The sequence below is a fragment of the Artemia franciscana genome, chromosome 7 (genome assembly GCF_032884065.1).
Source record: "Artemia franciscana chromosome 7, ASM3288406v1, whole genome shotgun sequence".
NCBI classification, from domain to species: Eukaryota; Metazoa; Arthropoda; class Branchiopoda; order Anostraca; family Artemiidae; genus Artemia; species Artemia franciscana.
In genome coordinates, this window is record NC_088869.1 from 54,864,211 (window position 1) to 54,889,886 (window position 25,676).

A 25,676-nucleotide genomic window follows, 5' to 3' on the forward strand; every position below is an offset into this window, starting at 1 on the left:
ATTATTACACAACTATTGAAAACTGAATCTTAGTGTGCCCAATTATTTGGTTTGGGACGGGGGGGGGGGTCGGTGGCGTGACTCTGTAAGCTCAGCTAGAGTCGATCCAGCAATTAATGGGTACCTGGAGAAATCAGGGGAAGTAAAACAGGAAGAATGTTGGAAAGCACAGGATGGTTGCCTCCCCCCCTCCCCATTGCACTTCCTGGTTGAAGGGCCACGAAACGGAGATCGGCACTACCGGTAGAGACTATAAAATGCAATCCCGTATTCTTAATTTTTACCTTTTCATAAAAACTTACAGGAATATTCCTTATAAAGGTAAAAAAAAAGATAGTTAAGAAATAGTATATTTTGATATAAGGTCGCTTTCCACATCAACTTATTCGCCAAAATACAACGAAACTTTACAGAAAATACACAAATTGTAGTCACACTAATAGCATATTTAGCTTCGCACATAAAAAAAAAAAACAAAAAAAAAAAAACAAACAAAAAAAAACCCAGAAAGACACAATTCCACGAGAGATAAGAGCAAAATTTTTGAATTTTATAAGAGCCTAAATTTTATGCTTTGGTCCTACAAAAAGCACATACAAATTGAAACATTTGAGAAAATAACAAAACACCTCCTGAAGTCCAAACACAGGATTTTCTTCAGTACGAAATTAGTTAAATTTTGGAACAGGAATATTCAAAAAATCGATTATTTTAATTGCAAGGAAAATTTAGCACACAGTTTTCATGAACGAAATGGAAACTTCAACTAAAAATCAGGAACTTAAGAATTCAGCAAAAGCTGAAGGCTTCTAGATTTTGAGAAAAGGCGAAGGCAAGGAAAAAATTCGCTAATCTAAAGTCGATGTTTCTAGCGACTGTTGTGATAAGGAAGAAATTACAACATAAAAACAAATTTTTTACAGAAAACCTATATTGTAAATAATATATCAAATCTACGACACAGTTTTGCTCATCCAGAAGTGAATTCTGAAACCAATCGAGTACCCCTCCAAAATATAAAAGTACCAGGTATAAATCGCTTCTTTAGACACCAGAAGGATGTGCCACGCACGAATCCTTTCATTTTTTTTAATGAAGTAAACTTAGTTTAGCATTTATATGCCTATATTGGCGGTTCTTGCGAGGCGGTTTTTATCCAAACATAAAAAGATCTAGACTTTTCACCTAGTTTCATACAATCTAGAGTAATGCATCACTTTTTAACTGTTATCTGTACCAGGTATAAATCGCTTCCTTAAACACCAGTGGGATGTGCCACGCACAAATCCTATCATTTTTTTTAATGAAGTAAACTTAGTTTAGCATTTATACCGTCCTCCAATGGCGATTCTTCCCTCTCTTGCACCCCGAGCAAAATCTTGATTAGCCCCCCCCCCACGTCCTATTCACACCTAAAATTTTCAGGCCAAATTTTAACAAAATTATCATTTATTAACAAAATGTTGGTTTATCTAAAAAAAAATTATTTAGGGACAAAAATTTTCACTTATTCAGAAGTGTTAATAAAATTAATTACTTATATTTTCAAGGATCAGTGATGAAGATAAGGGAAAAATAAAAGTTTTGGATTCGATTTGCTTTTACTTACTACCAACTGCGGCCTCTACTTTATTTTGATAAAAATAAAAATGTAAAAATTAAAAAATCCGTTAGACCATTTATTTTGAATTTTGTGCCTCTAAAATTTCTTCGCCCGAGGTAAGTGCCCCCTCTTTATATATATATATATATATATATATATATATATATATATATATATATATATATATATATATATATATATATATATATATATATATATATATATATATATATATATATATATATATATATATATATATATATATATATATATATATATATATATATATATATATATATATATATATGTCAATTTATGGATCAGAGTTTCAAACTAAGGGCGTTTATTGCAAAAAAAGAAATTATTACTATTTGATTTAAGGAAAGAGACAACATTTTAACTGCCGAGTTTACAAAAATGGCAGACACTGAAGGGAAATACTTGAATCATTAACAGATACAATTTTCAATTAGTAAATGGAAAGAGCTTGGCCAGTAGACAATTGAACGTGATATCACATTAAATTGTATCTTTTACATTTACGTACTAAATATATGAACAATAAGCGAATTGCATCACTGACAGCCCTTTATCCAGAAGCAGTGGGGGTGGTCATCTCATTCCCCCGAGGCATGGTCGTTGGAACTTCCCACTATGCTGAGCCAAATGGCTATCTCAAAATTTTTATCAGATATCTTTGGGGAGAAAGGGGCATAGGAGGGGAGCTAGTGGTCCTCTATTCTTTTGATCTCTAAGTGGACACATTACTCTATAACAATTTGAACCGCAGAATGAGCATAAAGTATCCTCCATGCGGGGGGCCAGGCCCAAAGCAAAGTCGTACGAACATAACTGTAATTGTCGTTTCCAGCCATCCCCCCCTTCTCCCTATCTAAAAGCTCTTTGGCATCCCTAGAATTTTCGTCTGCGACCCAATATAAACAACCGTTTCAACTTTAACCTAATTTAACCTAACAAAATATTTATCCATCTATTTAAAGTAGGAAGCAATGGCTTTTGAATATAATAAGACAGAACTTATATTAAGGACATAGAATTGAGAAGATCCAGAGAAGCCTGCAAAAAGTTCAGAGTAAGACGATGACGAACAATTTTTTTAAGATTAATTATATCTCGGGTAGGGAAGTAAATCGGTTTAGTGATTGGGCAACTTCCAAAATGGTAATTCTCTGGGCTGCTTGGACAGTCAATTACTTTCAGGTCTTTGGAAAAGCAAAGCTTTACTTGCCACAACAAATGCTCTTTGAAAACCTAAAATGAAACTTGTGCTAAAATACCAATTAATGTAAAACAACATATAATAAAGATAACATAAAAACAGTAACATATATAAACATGCTGCGATATATATATATATATATATATATATATATATATATATATATATATATATATATATATAAAGAGAGAGAGAGAGAGAGAGAGAGAGAGAGAGAGAGAGAGAGACAGAGAGAAAGAGAATTAAAGAGTTTAGTAGAGAGGATTTTGATTTTGAGTAGTTGGTGAGAATGTACGGACGGATGTTTTATGAGGTTGGTACGATTACTTCGTCTTGCGAGGGATCATAGAGGTGAATTCCTGTAAGAATGTACTAGGATAGTTGTAATTTAAGTGTAATTGTTGTTTGTTTCATATATATATATATATATATATATATATATATATATATATATATATATATATATATATATATATATATATATATATATATATATATATATATATTACTACTACTACTACTACTACTACTAATAACTCATTGCGGCACCAAGCCGCCTGAGGCCAGCACAGCAATGCACGCTCCTCCCCCAACCTAATCTATTCAAGGCCTCCCTCTTTACACCCTCCCAGGAAGTTCCCATTTCCTTTAAATCTTTATTTATGACATCCTCCCAACCCAGACAAGGACGACCTGCTTTCGGTGTAGCCCCAGACGGTTGCCCAAAAAGGACAATCTTTGGCAATCTGTCATCCTTCATCCGCAGAACGTGGCCTAGCCATCTCAACCTTTGCTTCATTATAGCCCTAGAAAGCGGGATTGAACCACAATTTTCGTACAATCTACTGTTTGAAATACGGTCAGTCAGCCGGGTACCTAGAACAATCCGTAGGCAATTTCTCTGGGAAACATCTAGTAAATGTTCATCTGCCTTTCGCAGCGCCCATGCTTCAGAGCCATATTTGACCACTATCATCACTGTAGCTTCTATTATTCTAACCTTGGTTTGTAGACTTATCTTTCTATTCTTCCAAACTTTTTTTAACTGAAAAAAATATCCTGAGACTTAGCTATTCTACTTTTAAAATCTTCACTGCTCCCACTGTCTTTACTAATAATACTACCAAGGTAAGTAAAGCTGCCAACTTGATCAATCTTTTCGTTACCCAACGTCACCTTTTCATCTTTACTTATTCCTAGCCTTAGTGCCTTAGTCTTCTTCACACTAATTTTCAAGCCTATTCTAACATCCTGAACTCGCAAAATCTCTAAAAACTCATTCATTTTGCTCACACTTTAATCTAATATGCTTCTCAGTATAATCTAAGTCTAGGAGCGTTTTTCCACCCCATTTGATCACGTGGTCTCCAATTGCCTTTCCTGTGCTCCTTAAGACGAAGTCCACCAAAATGATCCATACAGAGGGGGATAGAACACAACCCTGCTTAACTCCTGATTTAATATAAAATTGCTTAATGGTGACATAGAAGAAAATGCGTAAGAAACTAATTTATATTAGAACCTGTTAAACCATTATAAATAACTTGTTCTTAATAACCTGTTAAAAGATATTGGTGAACTTTGCTGGTGGCATAGAAGAAATAGCGCAAGGTTCTCGCCAACATGTATGCTGACCGTAATCCATTTTATGTTAATACGCCTGATTTTACCTAGACTATAAATTGAAAATTGATTTTTATCTGTTTTACTAATCCTAAATAATGTATCCGATCATAAATATGGACACAATCAATGTCAAATTACAAAATGCAGCTGGTGTTTTATCTATGACAAAGTGAGTAACATGGTGTGGAGGAATGCTCGTAAAAGTCTATACTGCTTTAAAGTATAGTAAACATCAATCCCGTCAATAGTGGCCACCTGCTGTACTTATTTTGCGTATATGTGATTGTGTAGGTGTGGATTTTACCATGTATTTGTGTAAAATATTGAATATGAACTATTAACGTAACTTTATACGTATTTGTAGAAATGTGTTTAATTCACTGGTAAACCGTAACTGATATATTTTCTGTTTTGCTGTAAATTGCATTCTATCTAATGTATCCAGTCCGGAAAGGAATCAACACACGGAAGTGAAAACCAGGCAATGCGACACATTCCTCATCCCTTCTTACCTCCATTGAAGATTTAGTCATAAATGGATTTATTTAAGTTTTGATTGAAGAAGAATAAAATATTAAAAAAAAAAAAAATATCAAGAACAACTAAAGAGCTAATATAACAAAAATGAATTGAGAATAAACGTAAAGAATTCTGAAGCCGGCAAAAGTTCACAGTCATACGATGACGAACAACTTATTTCGAGGAAAAATATACACAAATTTATATTTTTGGTCAAAAAAATGACGATTTATGCTTTAAAAAAGTAAACGAGGCACATTCTAAATAGAATAAGAGGGAAGTAAGGTCAAAATTCCATCTACATTTCAAAAAAGTAAACTAGTTTATTGATAATAAAATTTGTTGATTTTACTCACCTACGATCAGTATACCGTCTACGTCCAAACTACAGTTTATTAAACGTACAACAAGAAAGAATGCTTTGTTTCTATATATTAACATTTTTTGAAGTTCTTTATATTTCTAATCTACAAAAAATCCCATGTTGGATTTTTTCTCATCCCTTCTTGTTACCTTCATTGAAGATTTAGTCATAAATGGATTTATTTGGTAATTGAATCGTGTTGGGTCAGATTTTATAGGTTGAGTTTTTTGATAGGGGGAAGAGGGCCGAAACGCATGGACGTTATTGTATTTGCGACATAAATTCATGTCTTTTCCTAAAAAAAAAAAATGTCAGTCAAGGTTTTAAATAATACAAATTTATTAATATTACTACAGTGGTGAAACTGGTCATTGTTGATGAATGATTTGTTCAAAGCGTATTATATCGGGCTAAACTTTGTGGGCCTGGTTGTTTAGGGCGATAGTGCGTGGACGGAGCTGTATTCAATACTTCCTGAATTCCATTCTTTTGTCTGATTCTTCGAAAAACGAGTCTGTGTCAGCCAAGTTTTACATATGAACAACCTAAACAACCAGGCCCACAAAGTTTAGCCCGATATAATACGCTTTGAACAAATCATTCATCAACAATGACCAGTTTCACCACTGTAGTAATATTAATAAATTTGTATTATTTAAAACCTTGACTGACATTTTTTTTTTTTAGGAAAAGACATGAATTTATGTCGCAAATACAATAACGTCCATGCGTTTCGGCCCTCTTCCCCCTATCAAAAAACTCAACCTATAAAATCTGACCCAACACGATTCAATTACCAAATAAATCCATTTATGACTAAATCTTCAATGAAGGTAACAAGAAGGGATGAGAAAAAATCCAACATGGGATTTTTTGTAGATTAGAAATATAAAGAACTTCAAAAAATGTTAATATATAGAAACAAAGCATTCTTTCTTGTTGTACGTTTAATAAACTGTAGTTTGGACGTAGACGGTATACTGATCGTAGGTGAGTAAAATCAACAAATTTTATTATCAATAAACTAGTTTACTTTTTTGAAATGTAGATGGAATTTTGACCTTACTTCCCTCTTATTCTATTTAGAATATGCCTCGTTTACTTTTTTAAAGCATAAATCGTCATTTTTTTGACCAAAAATATAAATTTGTGTATATTTTTCCTCGAAATAAGTTGTTCGTCATCGTATGACTGTGAACTTTTGCCGGCTTCAGAATTCTTTACGTTTATTCTCAATTCATTTTTGTTATATTAGCTCTTTAGTTGTTCTTGATTTTTTTTTTTTTTTTTAATATTTTATTCTTCTTCAATCAAAACTTAAATAAATCCATTTATGACTAAATCTTCAATGGAGGTAAGAAGGGATGAGGAATGTGTCGCATTGCCTGGTTTTCACTTCCGTGTGTTGATTCCTTTCCGGACTGGATACATTAGATAGAATGCAATTTACAGCAAAACAGAAAATATATCAGTTACGGTTTACCAGTGAATTAAACACATTTCTACAAATACGTGTAAAGTTACGTTAATAGTTCATATTCAATATTTTACACAAATACATGGTAAAATCCACACCTACACAATCACATATACGCAAAATAAGTACAGCAGGTGGCCACTATTGACGGGATTGATGTTTACTATACTTTAAAGCAGTATAGACTTTTACGAGCATTCCTCCACACCATGTTACTCACTTTGTCATAGATAAAACACCAGCTGCATTTTGTAATTTGACATTGATTGTGTCCATATTTATGATCGGATACATTATTTAGGATTAGTAAAACAGATAAAAATCAATTTTCAATTTATAGTCTAGGTAAAATCAGGCGTATTAACATAAAATGGATTACGGTCAGCATACATGTTGGCGAGAACCTTGCGCTATTTCTTCTATGCCACCAGCAAAGTTCACCAATATCTTTTAACAGGTTATTAAGAACAAGTTATTTATAATGGTTTAACAGGTTCTAATATAAATTAGTTTCTTACGCTTTTTCTTCTATGTCACCATTAAGCAATTCCTAAGGTGTTTTGAATATACAAAGCCAAATATTTATGTCTCCTTCTGTATTGTCACCATTGATTGCAACTACTCTGGATAGATTCCATACAGCAGATAGACTGTCGATAGATAGTCTATAGGTAAAGATAGAGAGCAGATTGACTATTTCAGGATAGACTACAGACAGTAGTCATTTTGGCGAGGACGTTATGCTTTTTCTTCCTTGACACCAGAAACGGTTTCCTAACTAACAATATTTTCTATTAATATACCTAATACTATTGATTATAAAAAGTTTACTAATAATATTAAATAAAATAATAACATAAAATATAAATGCAATATAAATGAGTTCCTGTTTTTTATTCCCTGTCCGCAGTAAAGTTTTCCTAAGGCGTTTAAAGCAAGTCAATATAGATATTTAAATCTAACTCTTCATTCTCACCATTGGCTGCAACTATTCTTAATAGATGCTTGGTGCCTGTTTACCTACTCGCGTATTGGAATATTTTCAGGTAACGAATCTAACGAATCTATTCAGGTAACGAATCTACAGTTTACACGCACTTTTGCACGTACGTATAAAAATACGGTTGTGTCAAGAATTAATATTTTGCAAGAACACTTGGATAATATATATACACAAAGTCGTCGCCACTTGGTGTATAATAGCGTTTCCTGTATCTTATAGCAGCAACGACCTTTCCAAGCAGCATCAAAGATCATAGGCCTATTACTTACTTTGTCATAGATACAATCTAGTCTAGGGTGCACTTCCAAGCTGTCATGAATTGCGTTCCATATTTGTGATGCATTGTAAGAAACAGAAAGACTAGGTAATATGCCATTTTTTGCAAGAAAAGTTGTGATGTTATACTGCGATGCCTAGAAATAAAAAACAAACTATAAACAACAAGTTTCAACAAAGAAATACTCGACATATGTAACACAAGAAAAAAAATACAGGCATGAAACGCAGGCTGGAAAAGACTGAAGACTTTTAAGAACATAGCGATTCATAAAAAAGACGACGTAATGAAAATAATCAAATACAGAGAAAACTATATTTAGTTGCCAACGTATTTTTTTTTTCATATCCGCAACTAAGCATCTATAACTCTGTATACGATCCGTAGTTAATGACAGCTGATTTGAGATTTAAAAGCCTTGTCTATTTCTGGTTAGATATGGTTGGCAAATATATTAGAAAATTCCTCTATTATCACATAATATCACCGAAGTGGTATTATCACATATTATCACATCGAAGTGGTTTGATGACCTCTCTTAACTTTGTGTCTTTCATGCAGCAGGTAAAACCCCCTAAAGGATGGTTCAGTATTACTACTGTTTGACAATCGTGGAGCTACATATTATCCGAGCTCGAGAAACTCTTTAAAGACCACGGTATTAACATCTTTAACTTATCTAAAAGCGTTTCACATTAGCTCCAACCACTTCACATCTCAGTGTACTGGCTGTTGAAATGTATAATGAGAAAAAACATAAGCTTGTGGCTCCGGCTTTGCCCTGGTCAGCAAATTTTTATTTCAAAAGACGGCTCAGCTTTGCAAAGAGCCAGTTTTGAGCAAGCCAAATCTTAAAAAATTAACAACTGGGTTCAGAATAGCCAGGATTTGAACATTCAACCGAAAAATATTTTCGTAAAATCTTACTTTTTATACAGCTAGGGTGAGCGACATGGAATACCTAGATTTTAACATACGCGGCACTAGACCAACACAGGCTTCATTTTCGTCCCAAGAAGTTTAAAAACAACAGAGAGGATTGATTGGACTGGGCTGAAGCAGTAAGGATGCACTAAAGAGCATTTATCATTGTATGACAAGAGCCCTCTTGGAAACGGGGGAAGATTTTTTACACTTACTGATACATCTCAAACAGTAACCCTAAAAGTTACTACTCAAGTCAAAAAGAAACAGATTGCACCTCAAACCCCAAAGAAACACCCAGGCCCACCAAAACACGGAACAGTAACAGAAGTGACTACAAACTGCTTGTGAAACAGCCTGAAGAATCAGATGATTTATTCATTTCAACAAACACGACATCAAAGAAAAATCCGAGCTTTAGCCTAGAGATTTTGTGCACATAAAAAATTAATCCACTTACACTCTGTTGCAAATTCCCAGCAAGCAAGTTATGCGGAAACGGGTAGAAATTTTGTTTTCAAAGCTTCAAGATATGAAGAATTTCTACAACAAACTTCCGCTTCATATAAACTTGGGGAGGGGGGGGGTCGATCATTTCAAGGGGCAGTTTCTGGATATAATTTACCTGTTATGGATATTGATGTTAAGCATCACTTAAGGTAGCATGCATTGCACAGAAGTTCCAAAGCGTATGCTTCATAACAATACCCACTAAGGATTCAACCCTTTTCCTAGCATGCCTTTGTATCTGAATCCATTGTTACGCGAGTTTCATTAAAATATTTGTATTTGATGCTTGTTTTCTGTTTACTCCTGCGAAAACAAAGATATTTGATTATTACAGCAAGTCCTATTTCTAACAATGATTTCTACTAAGCTTCAAACTTTTGTTTTTCTTTTTTCACGTTTTGGAATTATTGTAATCCCTAGTCAAGATATATACAAATATTTTTGTAATTACCAGTTTCTTCCTCTTTAAACAATTTAATATAAACTTCTCCATATATGAAAATCTTCAATTTTTTGTAATAAGTGTGGCAAGTGTGACAACGTCATTGCAATACTGATCTATATAAACATGATATCCCTCACATAAATACTTCTTTTTTTTCAAAATTAAGGCTCTTAACGAACTTCTGACCTATCAAAATTGTTTTTTAGACCAAAATATACCTAGATGCCAATTTTTCTGAAAAAATAAGGAGCCGTTTTAGAGAAAAAATATATACATACACAATTATTGCTTACTTATAAAAATAGTAAATATATATATATATATATATATATATATATATATATATATATATATATATATATACTAGCTGTTGGGGTGGCGCTTCGCGCCACCCCAACACCTAGTTGGTGGGGGCGCTTCGCGCCTCCCCCAAGCCCCCCCGCGCGCGTAAGTCGTTACGCGCCATATTAGTTACGCGCCATTGTAGTTGTGTCCCTATGTCCCACCTGTGAATATAGATATATATATATATATATATATATATATATATATATATATATATATATATATATATATATATATATATATATATATATATATATATATATATATATATATTATATGCACAGACAATGGGACAGCAAAGAATGTTGTATATTCGCAAGTTTTACGTAGTTAAAAACATATATATATATATATATATATATATATATATATATATATATATATATATATATATATATATATATATATATATATATATATATATGTTTTTAACTACGTAAAACTTGCGAATATACAACATTCTTTGCTGTCCCATTGTCTGTGCATATAAATAGATTGTCAGGTTTACCGACTCTTGAACATGCAACATATAATGGTTCATGGGAAAACAATCCGTATTCAGATCTATACCTCATGATTCTAATGATTGCCCTTGAGCTTTGTTGATGGTGATTGCTAATCGACCATTCCCTGAGTCGCCATCGTCATTTATATATCCCCCTGTGCACCCCGGCGTCCCCTTTGTAGTTATGTCCCTGTGTCCCGGTCGTCATTTATATTCCCTGTGTCCCGGTCGTCATTTGTATCCCGGTGTCCCGGTCTGTATATACATTCGTTTTTTAGTTTTGTTTTTCTCCTTTATTTTTTTCCTTTTTTCTTTTTTTTCTTTTTTAGTTTATTTAGATTTTTAGATTTTTTAGTTTTTTTATTAGTTTTTAGTTTTTTTGTAGTTTTTACCATTTTTTTAGTTTTTTTAGTTTTTTTTTTTACTTATGTCCTGGTCGTCATTTATACTCCCTGTGTCCCGGTCGTCATTTGTGTCTCGGTGCTTTGTTGATTGCTAATTTATATTATATTTATATTTATATTTTTTATATTTATTAATATTTTTTTAGTTTTCTTTTTCTCTTTTTCAGTTTTTTCCTTTTTTTTAGTTTTTTCTTTTTTAGTTTTTAGTTTTTTTTTTGTTTTTTACCTTTTTTTAGTTTTTTTAGTTTTTTAGCTTTTTTAGTTTTTTTATTAGTTTTTAGTTTTTTTTTAGTTTTTGCCTTTTTTTAGTTTTTTCAGTTTTTTTAGTTTTTAGTTTTTTACCTTTTTTTAGTTTTTTTTAGTTTTTTAGCTTTTTTAGTTTTTTTTCTTTTTAGTTTTTTTTGTAGTTTTTACCTTTTTTAGTTTTTTTTCTTCTTTTGTATTAGTGTGAAATAATTCAGACGTCATATGCGGACAAACACGACGTCACTCGACAGACAGACAGACAGACATAACCCACAAACAACTTATTTTTATATATATTTATTCATATTTTTTTAGTTTTCTTTTTCTCTTTTATTTTTCAGTTTTTTCCTTTTTTTTTAGTTTTTTTCTTTTTTAGTTTTTAGTTTTTTTTTGTTTTTTACCTTTTTTTAGTTTTTTTTAGTTTTTTTTAGTTTTTTTAGTTTTTTAGCTTTTTTAGTTTTTTTATTAGTTTTTATTTTTTTTTGTAGTTTTTGCCTTTTTTAATTTTTTTCAGTTTTTTTTTAGTTATTAGATTTTTACCTTTTTTTAGTTTTTTTTTAGTTTTTTAGCTTTTTTAGTTTTTTTTTTCTTTTTAGTTTTTTTTGTAGTTTTTACCTTTTTTAGTTTTTTTCTTCTTTTGTATTAGTGTGAAATAATTCAGACGTCATATGCGAACAAACATGACGTCACCTGATCCATCCACAGATCCACACACAGACAACTTATTTTTATATATATAGATAGATAAGATATAATCTGGCGTAACAGGCATAGTGTAACAGACAACTTATTTTTATATATATAGATTTTTATATATATAGATACAGTTTCTTCTTTAGTTTTTTTTTCTTTTTTAGTTTTTTCTTTTTTTTAGTTTCTTCTTTTTATTGATTTGTTTTCTTCAATTTGTCAATGTTCATTCTAACATTGACACTTGGAAAAATCTTTACGTGCCAAGCATGCTAAAGCTCCAATAATTTATATTAAACCTCAAAATTTGGGGTATCTGTTTTAAGGTTTTCGAATTACTTTAATCTATTGTCAAAATATATTGAAATATTTGTGCAATTCCCAGTTTTTTTAGTTTTTTCTTTTTTTAGTTTTTTAGCTTTTTTAGTTTTTTTTCTTTTTAGTTTTTTATCTTTTTTATTTTTTTACGTTTTTTCTTTTTAGGTTTTTCTTTTTTTAATTTTTTTAATTTTTTTTTTAGTTTTTTCTTTTTAGTTTTTTTTTAAGTTTTTTACCATTTTTCTTTTTTCGAATTACTTTAATCTATTGTCAAAATATTTTGAAATATTTATGCAATTTCCAGTTTTTACATTCTAGTTTTTTTTTCTTTTATATATATAGAAGATATAATCTGGCGTAACGGACAGACAACTTATTTTTATATATATAGAGTCTCGAATCTTGGTCAAAACAATATTGTTGATTTCGTGGACGTCTATATTTTTGGGTGCAAGAATCGCTCTTTCACTTAGCCATTTATTATTTTTATAATTGTTTAGAATATTCGGAAATACTTTTTCAATCAATTCATTTTTGGACGTCACTAAATTACAGAAATCAGCAGGTAGTTGTATACGTCCTGAAATTGAGTCTACTGGGAGCTTTCCGTTTCCAATTGCCAGCAATGGATCTGAAAATGTTTGACCAGAGTCATCGTTTTGCAATCGGACACGCATATTTGTAGTTAATTTTAATGTTTTTACGTGTGCCCATTAATAAGAATTTTTCAGGCAAGCATTCATTTCGTCTACAGGAGTTGATCTAGGTATTATAGGTAATGTTTGCCTGAAATCTCCCGCAAGCAATATTAATGTGCTGCCAAAGGGTTTCGACTTCCCTAGCAAATCTTTCAAGCATTGATCCAGAGCCTCGAGCGATTTTTGTGTGCCATTGTGCACTGATCCAAAATAATAAGTTTGCATTGCTGCAATACTTTACCCATCCCAGATGATTTGAAAATATTGAACGTGGGAGTTTCTGTAGAATGCAAATTCAGAGGCAATTTCAAAGCGGAATGAGCAGTTCTTCCACCAGGCAGCAATGTTGCGGCTATTCCGGACGACGCAATTTCCAACGCTATATCAACGCTTCTTTATTGTTGCTGTTTTACCGCCATCTTCAGTAGATCTTCTTCTATATTGTGGGTAACCATCATTGCCAGTAATTCTGTAAGTCTGTATATACATTCGTTTTTTAGTTTTGTTTTTCTCCATTATTTTTTTCCTTTTTTTTTCTTTTTTAGCTTATTTAGATTTTTAGATTTTTTAGTTTTTTTATTAGTTTTTAGTTTTTTTTTCTTTTTAGTTTTTTTGTCCCGGTCGTCATTTATATCCCCCTGTTTCCCCCGGTGTCCCCGTTGTAGTTGTGTCCCTGTGTCCCGGTCGTCATTTATATTCCCTGTGTCCCGGTCGTCATTTGTATCCCGGTGTACCGGTCTGTATATACATTCGTTTTTTAGTTTTGTTTTTCTCCTTTATTTTTTTCCTTTTTTTTTTCTTTTTTAGTTTATTTAGATTTTTAGATTTTTTAGTTTTTTTATTAGTTTTTAGTTTTTTTTTCTTTTTAGTTTTTTTGTAGTTTTTACCTTCTTTTTAGTTTTGTTAATTTTTTTTTTTACTTGTGTCCTGGTCGTCATTTATACTCCCTGTGTCCCGGTGCTTTGTTGATTGCTAATCGAACATTCCTTTTGTCCTGGTCGCTTTCTCTTTGAGTGTCGTCATTTATTTTTTTCTTTTTTAGTTCTTTTAGTTTTTACCTTTTTTAGTTTTTTTTAGTTTTTAGTTTTTTTAGTTTTTTACCTTTTTTTAGTTTTTTTAGTTTTTTTAGTTTTTTAGCTTTTTTATTTTTTTTATTAGTTTTTAGTTTTTTTTGTAGTTTTTGCCTTTTTTTAGTTTTTTCAGTTTTGACGTCACCTGATCCAGTTTTTTCAGGTGACGTCACCTGATCCACGATCCACAGATCCACAGACAACTTATTTTTATATATATAGATAGTTTTTTTTTTTTTACTTATGTCCTGGTCGTCATTTATACTCCCTGTGTCCCGGTGCTTTGTTGATTGCTAATCGAACATTCCTTTTGTCCTGGTCGCTTTCTCTTTGAGTGTCGTCATTTATTAGTTTTTTCCTTTTTTTTTTTTAGTTTTTTATTGGTTTTTACCTTTATTTTAGCTTATTTTTCAGTTTTTTCCTTTTTTTTAGTTTTTTTGTAGTTTTTGCCTTTTTTTAGTTTTTTCAGTTTTTTTTTTAGTTTTTTATTGGTTTTTACCTTTATAGTTTTTTTAGTTTTTTAGCTTTTTTATTTTTTTTATTAGTTTTTAGTTTTTTTTGTAGTTTTTGCCTTTTTTTAGTTTTTTCAGTTTTGACGTCACCTGATCCAGTTTTTTCAGGTGACGTCACCTGACACATCCATCCACACATCCACAGACAGACAACTTATTTTTATATATATAGATATATTATATTATATATATATATATAATATATATATATATATATATATATATATATATATATATATATATATATATATATATATATATATATATATAAATAAGTTGTTTGTTTGTTGACTGACGTCATGTTTGTTACACGAGACTTTGTATATGAGGTCATTATTAGCATATGAGAAGGCCTTTCCAAGAGAAATTTTTAATTTTAAAATGACAGAAGAAACTACAATGGCAACAGCCGAGGAAGCTGCTCAAGGAGTCTATGCCAAAAGGCTTGCAGCTAATAGAGAAAGTATGAAAAGAAAGCGTGCCCAGGAATCACAACAACAGCGTGAAAACAGGCTTGTGTCTCAAAGAGAAATCACCAAAAGAAACCGTGCCGAGGAATCACAACAACAGCGTGAAAACAGGCTTGCGTCTCAAAGAGAAATCACCAACAGAAAGCGTGCCGAGGAATCACAAGAGCAACCTGAAAATTTTCGCCTGGTTTTCAGGTACAGCCCAGTCGATGATTATAGCTTGAGTAGATGTGTTCAAATCGGGACTATGTCTAAAATTTGTCCCTATGGCAAGGCCTTGAAATTTAATGGTGAAACAATGGGAATATGTTGCACCTCAGGAAAAGTTAAACTTCCTCAACTGGCTGCACCACCAGAGTCATTGAAGACTTTGCTTACTGGAACTACGTCAGAATCTAAGCGTTTTTTTATCAAGGATCAGAAAATATAACTCATGTTTCTAAATGACGTCGTTTGGTGCCCAAATCGAAAATCAAGATCAGTTTATGCCTACTTTCAAAGTAAAAGGGCAAATTTATCATAGAGCAGGGTCCTTCTACCATTCTAAGGCGAGAATCATAAATTTTAACAACTGTACTTCATCAGTGATAGAAATTCCGAATAGAACACACGTTGCATGCACGTCCCGACTTTGAAAGGACTATCGTTTCCCAATTGAAACATCTTTTCCACGAAAATAATAATTTAGTGCGTCTGTTCAAAACAGCCATCGATTTGATGCCTACTGATACGCATAAAATTGTTATTTCCGCTGACAAAACGCCTCCTGGCCAATATGTGCGTAGATACAATGCTCCAACTATCGACGAAGTGGCAATCGTTATGGTCGGTGATCAGTTTTTACCTCGAGATATTATTCTTCATAAGCGAAACGCTCAGTTGGTAAGAATTGCTGAAACTAATCGATGCTACGATGCCCTACGATATCCTATCATGTTTTGGGATGGAGCCGACGGCTATCACTTTAATAATAAATTGCAAGATCCATCCATTAACAATCAAACGGATAAGAAATTCGGCGCAATGCATTATTATTCCTATAGACTAATGACTCGGCAGGATGAAGACAATTATATTTTAAAATGCCGTCAACTGTTTCACCAGTACATCGTTGATATGTGTGCAAAAATTGAATCAGAACGTTTGCTATTTATCCGTCTGAATCAGACCAAGCTCCGCTCTGAACAATACATTCATTTGCGAGATGCAGTTGTAAACGACGGTAATACCACAAACGTTGAAAGTTTAAAGATTTTACCTTCGTCACATGCTGGCAGTCCCCGTCAGATGCATGAATATGCTCAAGATGCTATTGCGTATATCCGTCTCTATGGTAGTCCAGATTTATTTATTACATTTACACGTAATCAATCTTGGGACGAGATACGGCAGCTTTTACTTCAAGGACAATCGGCGGTTCATAGACATGACATTGAGTACGTGGAATACTGGATGTACTCACTGGAATGGAAAAAACGAGGATTGCCACACGCACAGATTTTAATCTGGCTAAATGATAAAATTACTTCTAATGAAACTGACGATGTGATTTCCGCTGAAATTCCTGATGAAAATGTCGATAAGGGCTTATATGATATTGTTGTAAAAAATATGATACATGGACCTTGCGGTGCATTGAATGAAAAATCACCATGCATGGCCAAAGGAAGGTGCAGAAAGCAATATCCTCGACTTTTAGTACCCAACACAATTACTGGCAATGATGGTTACCCACAATATAGAAGAAGATCTATTGAAGATGGCGGTAAAACAGCAATAATAAAGTAGCATAACGGTACCACCATCAAAGTAGATAATCAGTGGGTTGTTCCATATTCACCTTTATTGTCAAAAACATTTAATGCACACATAAACGTTGAATACTGTAACTCCGTAAAGGCAATCAAATACATATGTAAATACGTCAACAAAGGCAGTGACATGGCAGTTTTTGGCTTGCAGCCCGAAATCAAAGATTTCGACGAAATCGTACAATATCAGGCTGGAAGATACATAAGCAGTAATGAAGCTGTTTGGCGAATTTTTTCATTTCCGATGCATGAACAAAGCCAAGCTGTTGTTCACTTAGCGGTACATTTACAGAATGGACAACGTGTTTATTTTTCGGAATCCAACGTGCGACAAAAGAGCCCTGAATCCACCGGATAAAACGTTAACTGCTTTCTTTTCGTTGTGTCAAAATGATTCTTTTGCAAAAAACTGCTGTATAATGAAGTGCCTTCGTATTACACGTGGAATGCTAAAAATAAAGTATTGGAACGTCGAAAACAGGGTAAGTCAGTCGACGGCCAACCTACCATCTTCAAAGATACCACGATAGGAAAACTCTACACCATTCACCCCAATCAACATGAATGCTTCTTTCTCCGCCTGCTTTTGGTGAATGTACCCGGTCCGACGTCCTTAGAGTATTTGAGAACTGTAAACGGTACTAAACATGACACCTACCGTAGTGCATGCCAAGCTCTGAATTTATTGGAGAATGAACAACACTGGGATAACTGCATTAATGACGCGTGCGAAACGTCAACTCCAAGTCAAATTCGTGCATTGTTTGGAATCATACTAACAACTTGCTCTCTTTCAGCTCCTACAGAGTTATGGGAAAAATATAAGTTAACATCTGAGCAAAAGGACATTTATGATAAGATAATGCATTGTGTCGATAACAACGTTGGAGAAATCTTCTTTTTGGATGCGCCAGGAGGTACTGGTAAAACATTTGTGATAAAATTGATTCTGGCATCAATTCGATCAAAAAATGACATAGCGTTGGCAATTGCGTCGTCCGGAATAGCCGCATCGTCGCTGCCTGGTGGAAGAACTGCTCATTCCGCTTTGAAATTGCCTCTGAATTTTCATTCTACAGAAACTCCAACGTGCAATATTTCCAAATCATCTGGGATGGGTAAAGTATTGCAGCAATGCAAACTTATTATTTGGGACGAGTGCACAATGGCATACAAAAAATCGCTCGAGGCTCTGGATCAATCTTTGAGAGATTTGCGAGGGAATTCAAAACCCTTTGGCAGTACATTAATATTGCTTGCGGTAAACATTACCTATAATACCTAGATCAACCCCTGCAGACGAAATGAACGCTTGCCTGAAAAATTCTAATTTATGATCACACGTAAAGACATTAAAATTAACTACAAATATACTTGTCCGATTGTAAAACGATGACTCTGGTCAAACATTTTCAGATCAATTGCTGGCAATTGGAAACGGAAAGCTCCCAGTGGACTCAATTTCAGGACGTGTACAACTGCCTGCTGAATTCTGTAATTTAGTGACGTCCGAAAATGAATTGGTTGAAAAAGTATTTCCGAATATTCTAACCAATTATAAAAATCATAAATGGTTAAAAGAACGAGCGATTCTGGCATCCAAAAATAAAGACGTCCACGAAATCAACAATATTGTTTTGACTAAGATTCGAGACCAGGCAGTCCTTTACAAGTCAGTCGACACAGTTCTGGAACAAAATGAGACGGTTAATTATCCATCTGAATTTTTAAATTCCCTGGATCTCCCAGGGTTTCCATCACACGTGCTACAACCAATAATATTGTTACAAAATATCAACACTCCAAAGCTTTGCAATGGCACGCGACTTGCCGTAAAAAAAACAATGGAAAACGTAATAGAGGCAACAATCTTGACAGGGCCTTTTGAGGGTGAGGCTGTTCTTATTCCTCGCATTCCCATGATTCTAACGGATCTGCCTTTTCAATTTAAAAGATTGCAATTCCCAATTCGATTAGCATTTGCAATCACCATCAACAAAGCTCAAGAGCAATCATTAGAAATATGCGGTATAGATCTTAATACAGATTGTTTTCCCATGGACAATTGTACGTTGCATGCTCGAGGGTCGGTAAACCTGACAATCTATTTATATGCACTGACAATGGGACAGCGAAGAATGTTGTATATTCGCAAGTTTTACGTAGTTAATTTGTATTGTATATGTATATCTATCTACTATCTATCTATCTATATAAAAATAAGTTGTATGTATGCATGTTTGTTTGTAAAAAGAGCGTTTGCATATGACGTCATTATAAGTATATAAGGCTTTGTATATGCACAGACAATGGGACAGCCAAGAATGTTGTATATTCGCAAGTTTTACGTAGTTAAAAACACACATATATATATATATATATATATATATATATATATATATATATATATATATATATATATATATATATATATATATATATATATATATATATATATATATATATATATATATATCTATCTTCAAAGGTGGGACTAAAAATTACAGACAGGGACACCGGGACACAAATGACGACCGGGACATTCAAAGAGAAATTACAGACTGGGATACCGGGACACAAATGACGACCGGGACACAGGGAATATAAATGACGACCGGGACACAGGGACACAACTACAACGGGGACGCCAGGGGCACAGGGGGGATATATAAATGACGACGGGGACACAGGGAATGTTCGATTAGCAATCACCATCAACAAAGCTCAAGGGCAATCATTAGAATAATGAGGCATAGATCTGAATACGAATTGTTTTTCCCATGGACAATTATATGTTGCATGTTCAAGAGTCGGTAAACCTGACAATCTATTTATATGCACAGACAATGGGACGGCGAAAAATGTTGTATATCCGCAAGTTTTGCGTTAAAAACGTATATGTATATATATATATATATATATATATATATATATATATATATATATATATATATATATATATATATATATATATATATATATATATATTTATATATATATATTCACAGGTGGGGCACAGGGACACAACTACAATGGCGCGTAACTAATATGGCGCGTAACGACTTAGGCTCGCGGGGGGGCTTGGGGGGGGGCGAAGCGCCCCCCAACAGCTAATATATATATATATATATATATATATATATATATATATATATATATATATATATATATATATATATATATATATATATATATATATCTATATATATAAAAATAAGTTGTCTGTGGATGGATGGATGGATGGATGTGTCAGGTGACGTCACCTGAAAAAACTGGATCAGGTGACGTCAAAACTGAAAAAACTAAAAAAAGGCAAAAACTACAAAAAAAACTAAAAACTAATAAAAAAAATAAAAAAGCTAAAAAACTAAAAAAACTATAAAGGTAAAAACCAATAAAAAACTAAAAAAAAAACTGAAAAAACTAAAAAAGGCAAAAACTACCAAAAAAACTAAAAACTAATAAAAAAAGTAAAAAAGCTAAAAAACTAAAAAAACTAAAAAAAGGTAAAAAACTAAAAAAAATAAAAAATAAAAAAAACTAAAAAAAAGGAAAAAACTGAAAAATAAGCTAAAATAAAGGTAAAAACCAATAAAAAACTAAAAAAAAAAGGAAAAAACTAATAAATGACGACACTCAAAGAGAAAAAAAAGGCAAAAACTACAAAAAAACTAAAAACTAATAAAAAAAATAAAAAAGCTAAAAAACTAAAAAAACTAAAAAAAGGCAAAAACTACAAAAAAAAACTAAAAACTAATAAAAAAGCTAAAAAACTAAAAAAACTAAAAAAAAGGCAAAAACTACAAAAAAACTAAAAACTAATAAAAAAAATAAAAAAGCTAAAAAACTAAAAAAAACTAAAAAAACTAAAAAAAGGTAAAAAACTAAAAAAACTAAAAACAAAAAAAAAATAAAAAAGGTAAAAACTAAAAGAACTAAAAAAGAAAAAAATAAATGACGACACTCAAAGAGAAAGCGACCAGGACAAAAGGAATGTTCGATTAGCAATCAACAAAGCACCGGGACACAGGGAGTATAAATGACGACCCGGGGGAAACAGGGGGATATAAATGACGACCGGGACAAAAAAACTAAAAAGAAAAAAAAACTAAAAACTAATAAAAAAACTAAAAAATCTAAAAATCTAAATAAGCTAAAAAAGAAAAAAAAAGGAAAAAAATACAAATGACGACCGGGACACAGGGAATATAAATGACGACCGGGACACAGGGACACAACTACAACGGGGACACCGGGGGAAACAGGGGGATATAAATGACGACCGGGACAAAAAAACTAAAAAGAAAAAAAAACTAAAAACTAATAAAAAAACTAAAAAATCTAAAAATCTAAATAAGCTAAAAAAGAAAAAAAAAGGAAAAAAATAAAGGAGAAAAACAAAACTAAAAAACGAATGTATATACAGACCGGGACACCGGGATACAAATGACGACCGGGACCCGGGACACAGGGAATATAAATGACGACCGGGACACAGGGACACAACTACAACGGGGACACCGGGGGAAACAGGGGGATGTAAATGACGACCGGGACACCGGGACAGGGAATGGTCGATTAGCAATCACCATCAACAAAGCTCAAGGGCAATCATTAGAATCATGAGGTATAGATCTGAATACAGATTGTTTTCCCATGGACCATTATATGTTGCATGTTCAAGAGTCGGTAAACCTGACAATCTATTTATATGCAAAGACAATGGGGACAGCAAAGAATGTTGTATATTCGCAAGTTTTACGTAGTTAAAACCATATATATATATATATCTATCTATATTCACAGGTGGGACATAGGGACACAACTACAATGGCGCGTAACTATTATGGCGCGTAACGACTTACGCGCGCGGGGGGGCTTGGGGGGGGCGCGAAGCGCCCCCACCAACTAGGTGTTGGGGTGGCGCGAAGCGCCACCCCAACAGCTAGTATATCTATATATATAAAAATAAGTTGTCTGTCTGTGGATGTGTGGATGGATGTGTGGATGGATGTGTCAGGTGACGTCACCTGAAAAAACTGGATTAGGTGACGTCAAAACTGAAAAAACTAAAAAAAGGCAAAAACTACAAAAAAAACTAAAAACTAATAAAAAAAATAAAAAAGCTAAAAAACTAAAAAAACTATAAAGGTAAAAACCAATAAAAAACTAAAAAAAAAACTGAAAAAACTAAAAAAAGGCAAAAACTACAAAAAAAAACTAAAAACTAATAAAAAAAGTAAAAAAGCTAAAAAACTAAAAAAACTAAAAAAACTAAAAAAAGGTAAAAAACTAAAAAAAATAAAAAATAAAAAAAAACTAAAAAAAAGGAAAAAACTGAAAAATAAGCTAAAATAAAGGTAAAAACCAATAAAAAACTAAAAAAAAAAAGGAAAAAACTAATAAATGACGACACTCAAAGAGAAAGCGACCAGGACAAAAAACTAAAAAAAAAGGCAAAAACTACAAAAAAACTAAAAACTAATAAAAAAAATAAAAAAGCTAAAAAACTAAAAAAACTAAAAAAAGGTAAAAAACTAAAAAAACTAAAAACTAAAAAAAAACTAAAAAAGGTAAAAACTAAAAGAACTAAAAAAGAAAAAAATAAATGACGACACTCAAAGAGAAAGCGACCAGGACAAAAGGAATGTTCGATTAGCAATCAACAAAGCACCGGGACACAGGGAGTATAAATGACGACCAGGACACAAGTAAAAAAAAAAATTAACAAAACTAAAAAGAAGGTAAAAACTACAAAAAAACTAAAAAGAAAAAAAAACTAATAAAAAAACTAAAAAATCTAAAAATCTAAATAAACTAAAAAAGAAAAAAAAAGGAAAAAAATAAAGCAGAAAAACAAAACTAAAAAACGAATGTATATACAGACCGGTACACCGGGATACAAATGACGACCGGGACACAGGGAATATAAATAACGACCGGGACACAGGGACACAACTACAACGGGGACACCGGGGGAAACAGGGGGATATAAATGACGACCGGGACAAAAAAACTAAAAAGAAATAAAAACTAAAAACTAATAAAAAAAACTAAAAAATCTAAAAATCTAAATAAGCTAAAAAAGAAAAAAAAAGGAAAAAAATAAAGGAGAAAAACAAAACTAAAAAACGAATGTATATACAGACCGGGACACCGGGATACAAATGATGACCGGGACCCGGGACACAGGGAATATAAATGACGACCGGGACACAGGGACACAACTACAACGGGGACACCGGGGGAAACAGGGGGATAACCTGACAATCTATTTATATGCAAAGACAATGGGACAGCAAAGAATGTTGTATATTCGCAAGTTTTACGTAGTTAAAACCATATATATATATATATATCTATATTCACAGGTGGGACATAGGGATAAAAGTCTGGAGAAGACGCAACACATCAAAATGTTAGGATGACTACTTTTAGCCAAGCGTTCTCACAAGAACAGATTTTATTGAAAACGAATGCTTTTGGGGCCGGAAAGGGACTGGGTTCCAGAAAAAAAAACAAAAATAGATAAATTACATGAAAAACTTAGCAAAAGGAAAAATCGAATACTCGAGAATTTGCGTATCGGCCCGAATGTCCTTGCCCTGTTTACGGGCCTGCTCTTGGCTTACCATCCTATAAAAAGAAATAGAAGAAAAATATCAGAAACAAACTTACTAGGTTTTAATCCTGAATAAAAATATTTATTCTCTCCGCCAAGATTGGCGGACCGTCAAAAGGATTGAAAGCCGGCTATTGGTGGCATTCACCATGCTCAAGCTCTGCAAAGTCACAACCCCTCGGTGGCTGGTGGGTAACCATAGCAGCAACATACAAATTGTTACAATAAAACATCTCTTCTTGTAAAGAGCATATAAGGATAAGAAAGGAAAACCCCAAACGACTCTACTATCAACTAGATAAAATTCTGATGAGGAAAAGATACATCCAATTGTTAGAAGGATCATTTTTAGCCAAGCGTGCACAGTGAATGCAATCTAGTGAGGACACAATGCTTTTGGGGACGTATAGGGATAGAAATTCGAATAAAATTCGAGAATAGATAAACCATACTGACAATTATGAAGAGGAAAAATCCAATTCACGAATCTGTGCGCATCAGCCCGAAGGCCAAGGCCCTATGTACTGGCCTGCTCTTAGCTTTCTATCCTAGAAAAATAGACAAAAAAAAAAACAGTAAAACCTTACTAGGTTTAATCCTGCCGAAAAATAATTATTTTCTCCTCCAAGAGTAGGATGTGATATTAAACAAGTGCCATGCTTATTCCATTCGTGTTCCCATAAAGAGTCTTCAGTAAAATTTTCTCTGATATTTGGCCACTCATTATCCAATGAAATCTTTATACTATCAACATCTTTGGTATCAAATTTGGCACTGTTGTTGCAGAACTGAGGCCCATTACTTGTACTTCTTGCTGGCCTTAAAAATAACATACCTTCAGTATTAATCTAATTTGCATGGCATTTCATATTTTTAATGAATTAAAATTTAGTTGTTGAAAAAAAACATTCAGATTTGTTTAATGTTTTTTTATATTCAATCCACGTGGGACAAATTAGTAAAACAGTTATCTCATTTTTGACGCAGTATTTAAGTTCACTTTAATAGCGTCAATTCAAAGCATATACGTATTTTTATGAAACCTCTAAATTGTGCCATTCCTCTTTGAATAGAATTTTAGTTTTAGTGCAATTGATTGTCATGCAGATTAATTCTTTTCTATCGAAATGAATCATGTCTGTTAGACATAAGAAATTGGAACTGTTCATTTACCAGAAGGTTTAATTTCTGTGAGAGAGCAATGTCAGTAAGATTTAGTCCTAAAATTATAACACAATACTATTAAACGGGTAGCAAACACCTCAAAGCCTAAAGAAACAACAACACAAAACATAATTCTAAACCGTCAGTTTGTTCCCTTTCTCCTTTATTCCCTTTAAGACACAATAAATAACCGTAAGCGTCATTTTTTCTTTTAATCACATTGAAAATATTTTGGGGAATAATATGTTGGGGAATAAGTTCGCAGTGTTTTCGTATTTTCTTTATAATACAACAATTTTTTTATTGTTTAAAAAAGTGTATAATCCCTTACCTGTCATTAACTAGACAAATCCAAACTGACTACTTCCTTGCAATTTCTCAAGAATAATTTTTATGCTGCCTGGCTGTGTTTGCCAAATCCTCGGTAATTTTATCAAGGGTTTCATGCATCATTAATTCGCGCTTTTATGCCTTCTCTACTTCCCTTACTTTTCTTCACTTTCCTAAGATCCATTGTTCGGAAACTCCGGTACTTTTTAGTTATTGATAACACACTCAAGAATTACGCTCTGTAAGACAAAAACCTTGTTGCCTGTATTCAATTTTCAATGTATAGTGATAAAGGATGCAGTTTAACCATGAGTGTTGAAATAAAGATTTGGGATTTGCCAAGGGCTGAAAAAGAGGCATTTAAATTTTTCCAGGATGAGGAGTTGTTGCCCAAAACATAACGGTGCATCAGTAGACACAACAAGACTTCCTTCCGAGGAATAATTTCCCCCGTGAAGTGTGTGTGTTGTCTCTGCACCAGAAAAACTATGAAAAATTGGGTG

General features: G+C 32.8%; 1 protein-coding gene across 1 annotated transcript in view; it reads right to left on the reverse strand.

The window, feature by feature from the left end:
• Positions 1-334: 334 nt before the first annotated feature.
• Positions 335-25,676, reverse strand: part of LOC136029472 (ribonuclease Oy-like) — a 57,030-nt gene continuing 31,688 nt past the window's right edge. The window contains exons 3-5 of the mRNA XM_065707895.1: positions 24,267-24,498; positions 8,102-8,245; positions 335-2,875 (exon numbers count right to left, since the gene is read on the reverse strand). Coding sequence (XP_065563967.1) covers positions 2,642-2,875; positions 8,102-8,245; positions 24,267-24,498 — 610 coding nt within the window. The 3' untranslated portion in view covers positions 335-2,641. The remainder of the gene's footprint in view (positions 2,876-8,101; positions 8,246-24,266; positions 24,499-25,676) is intronic.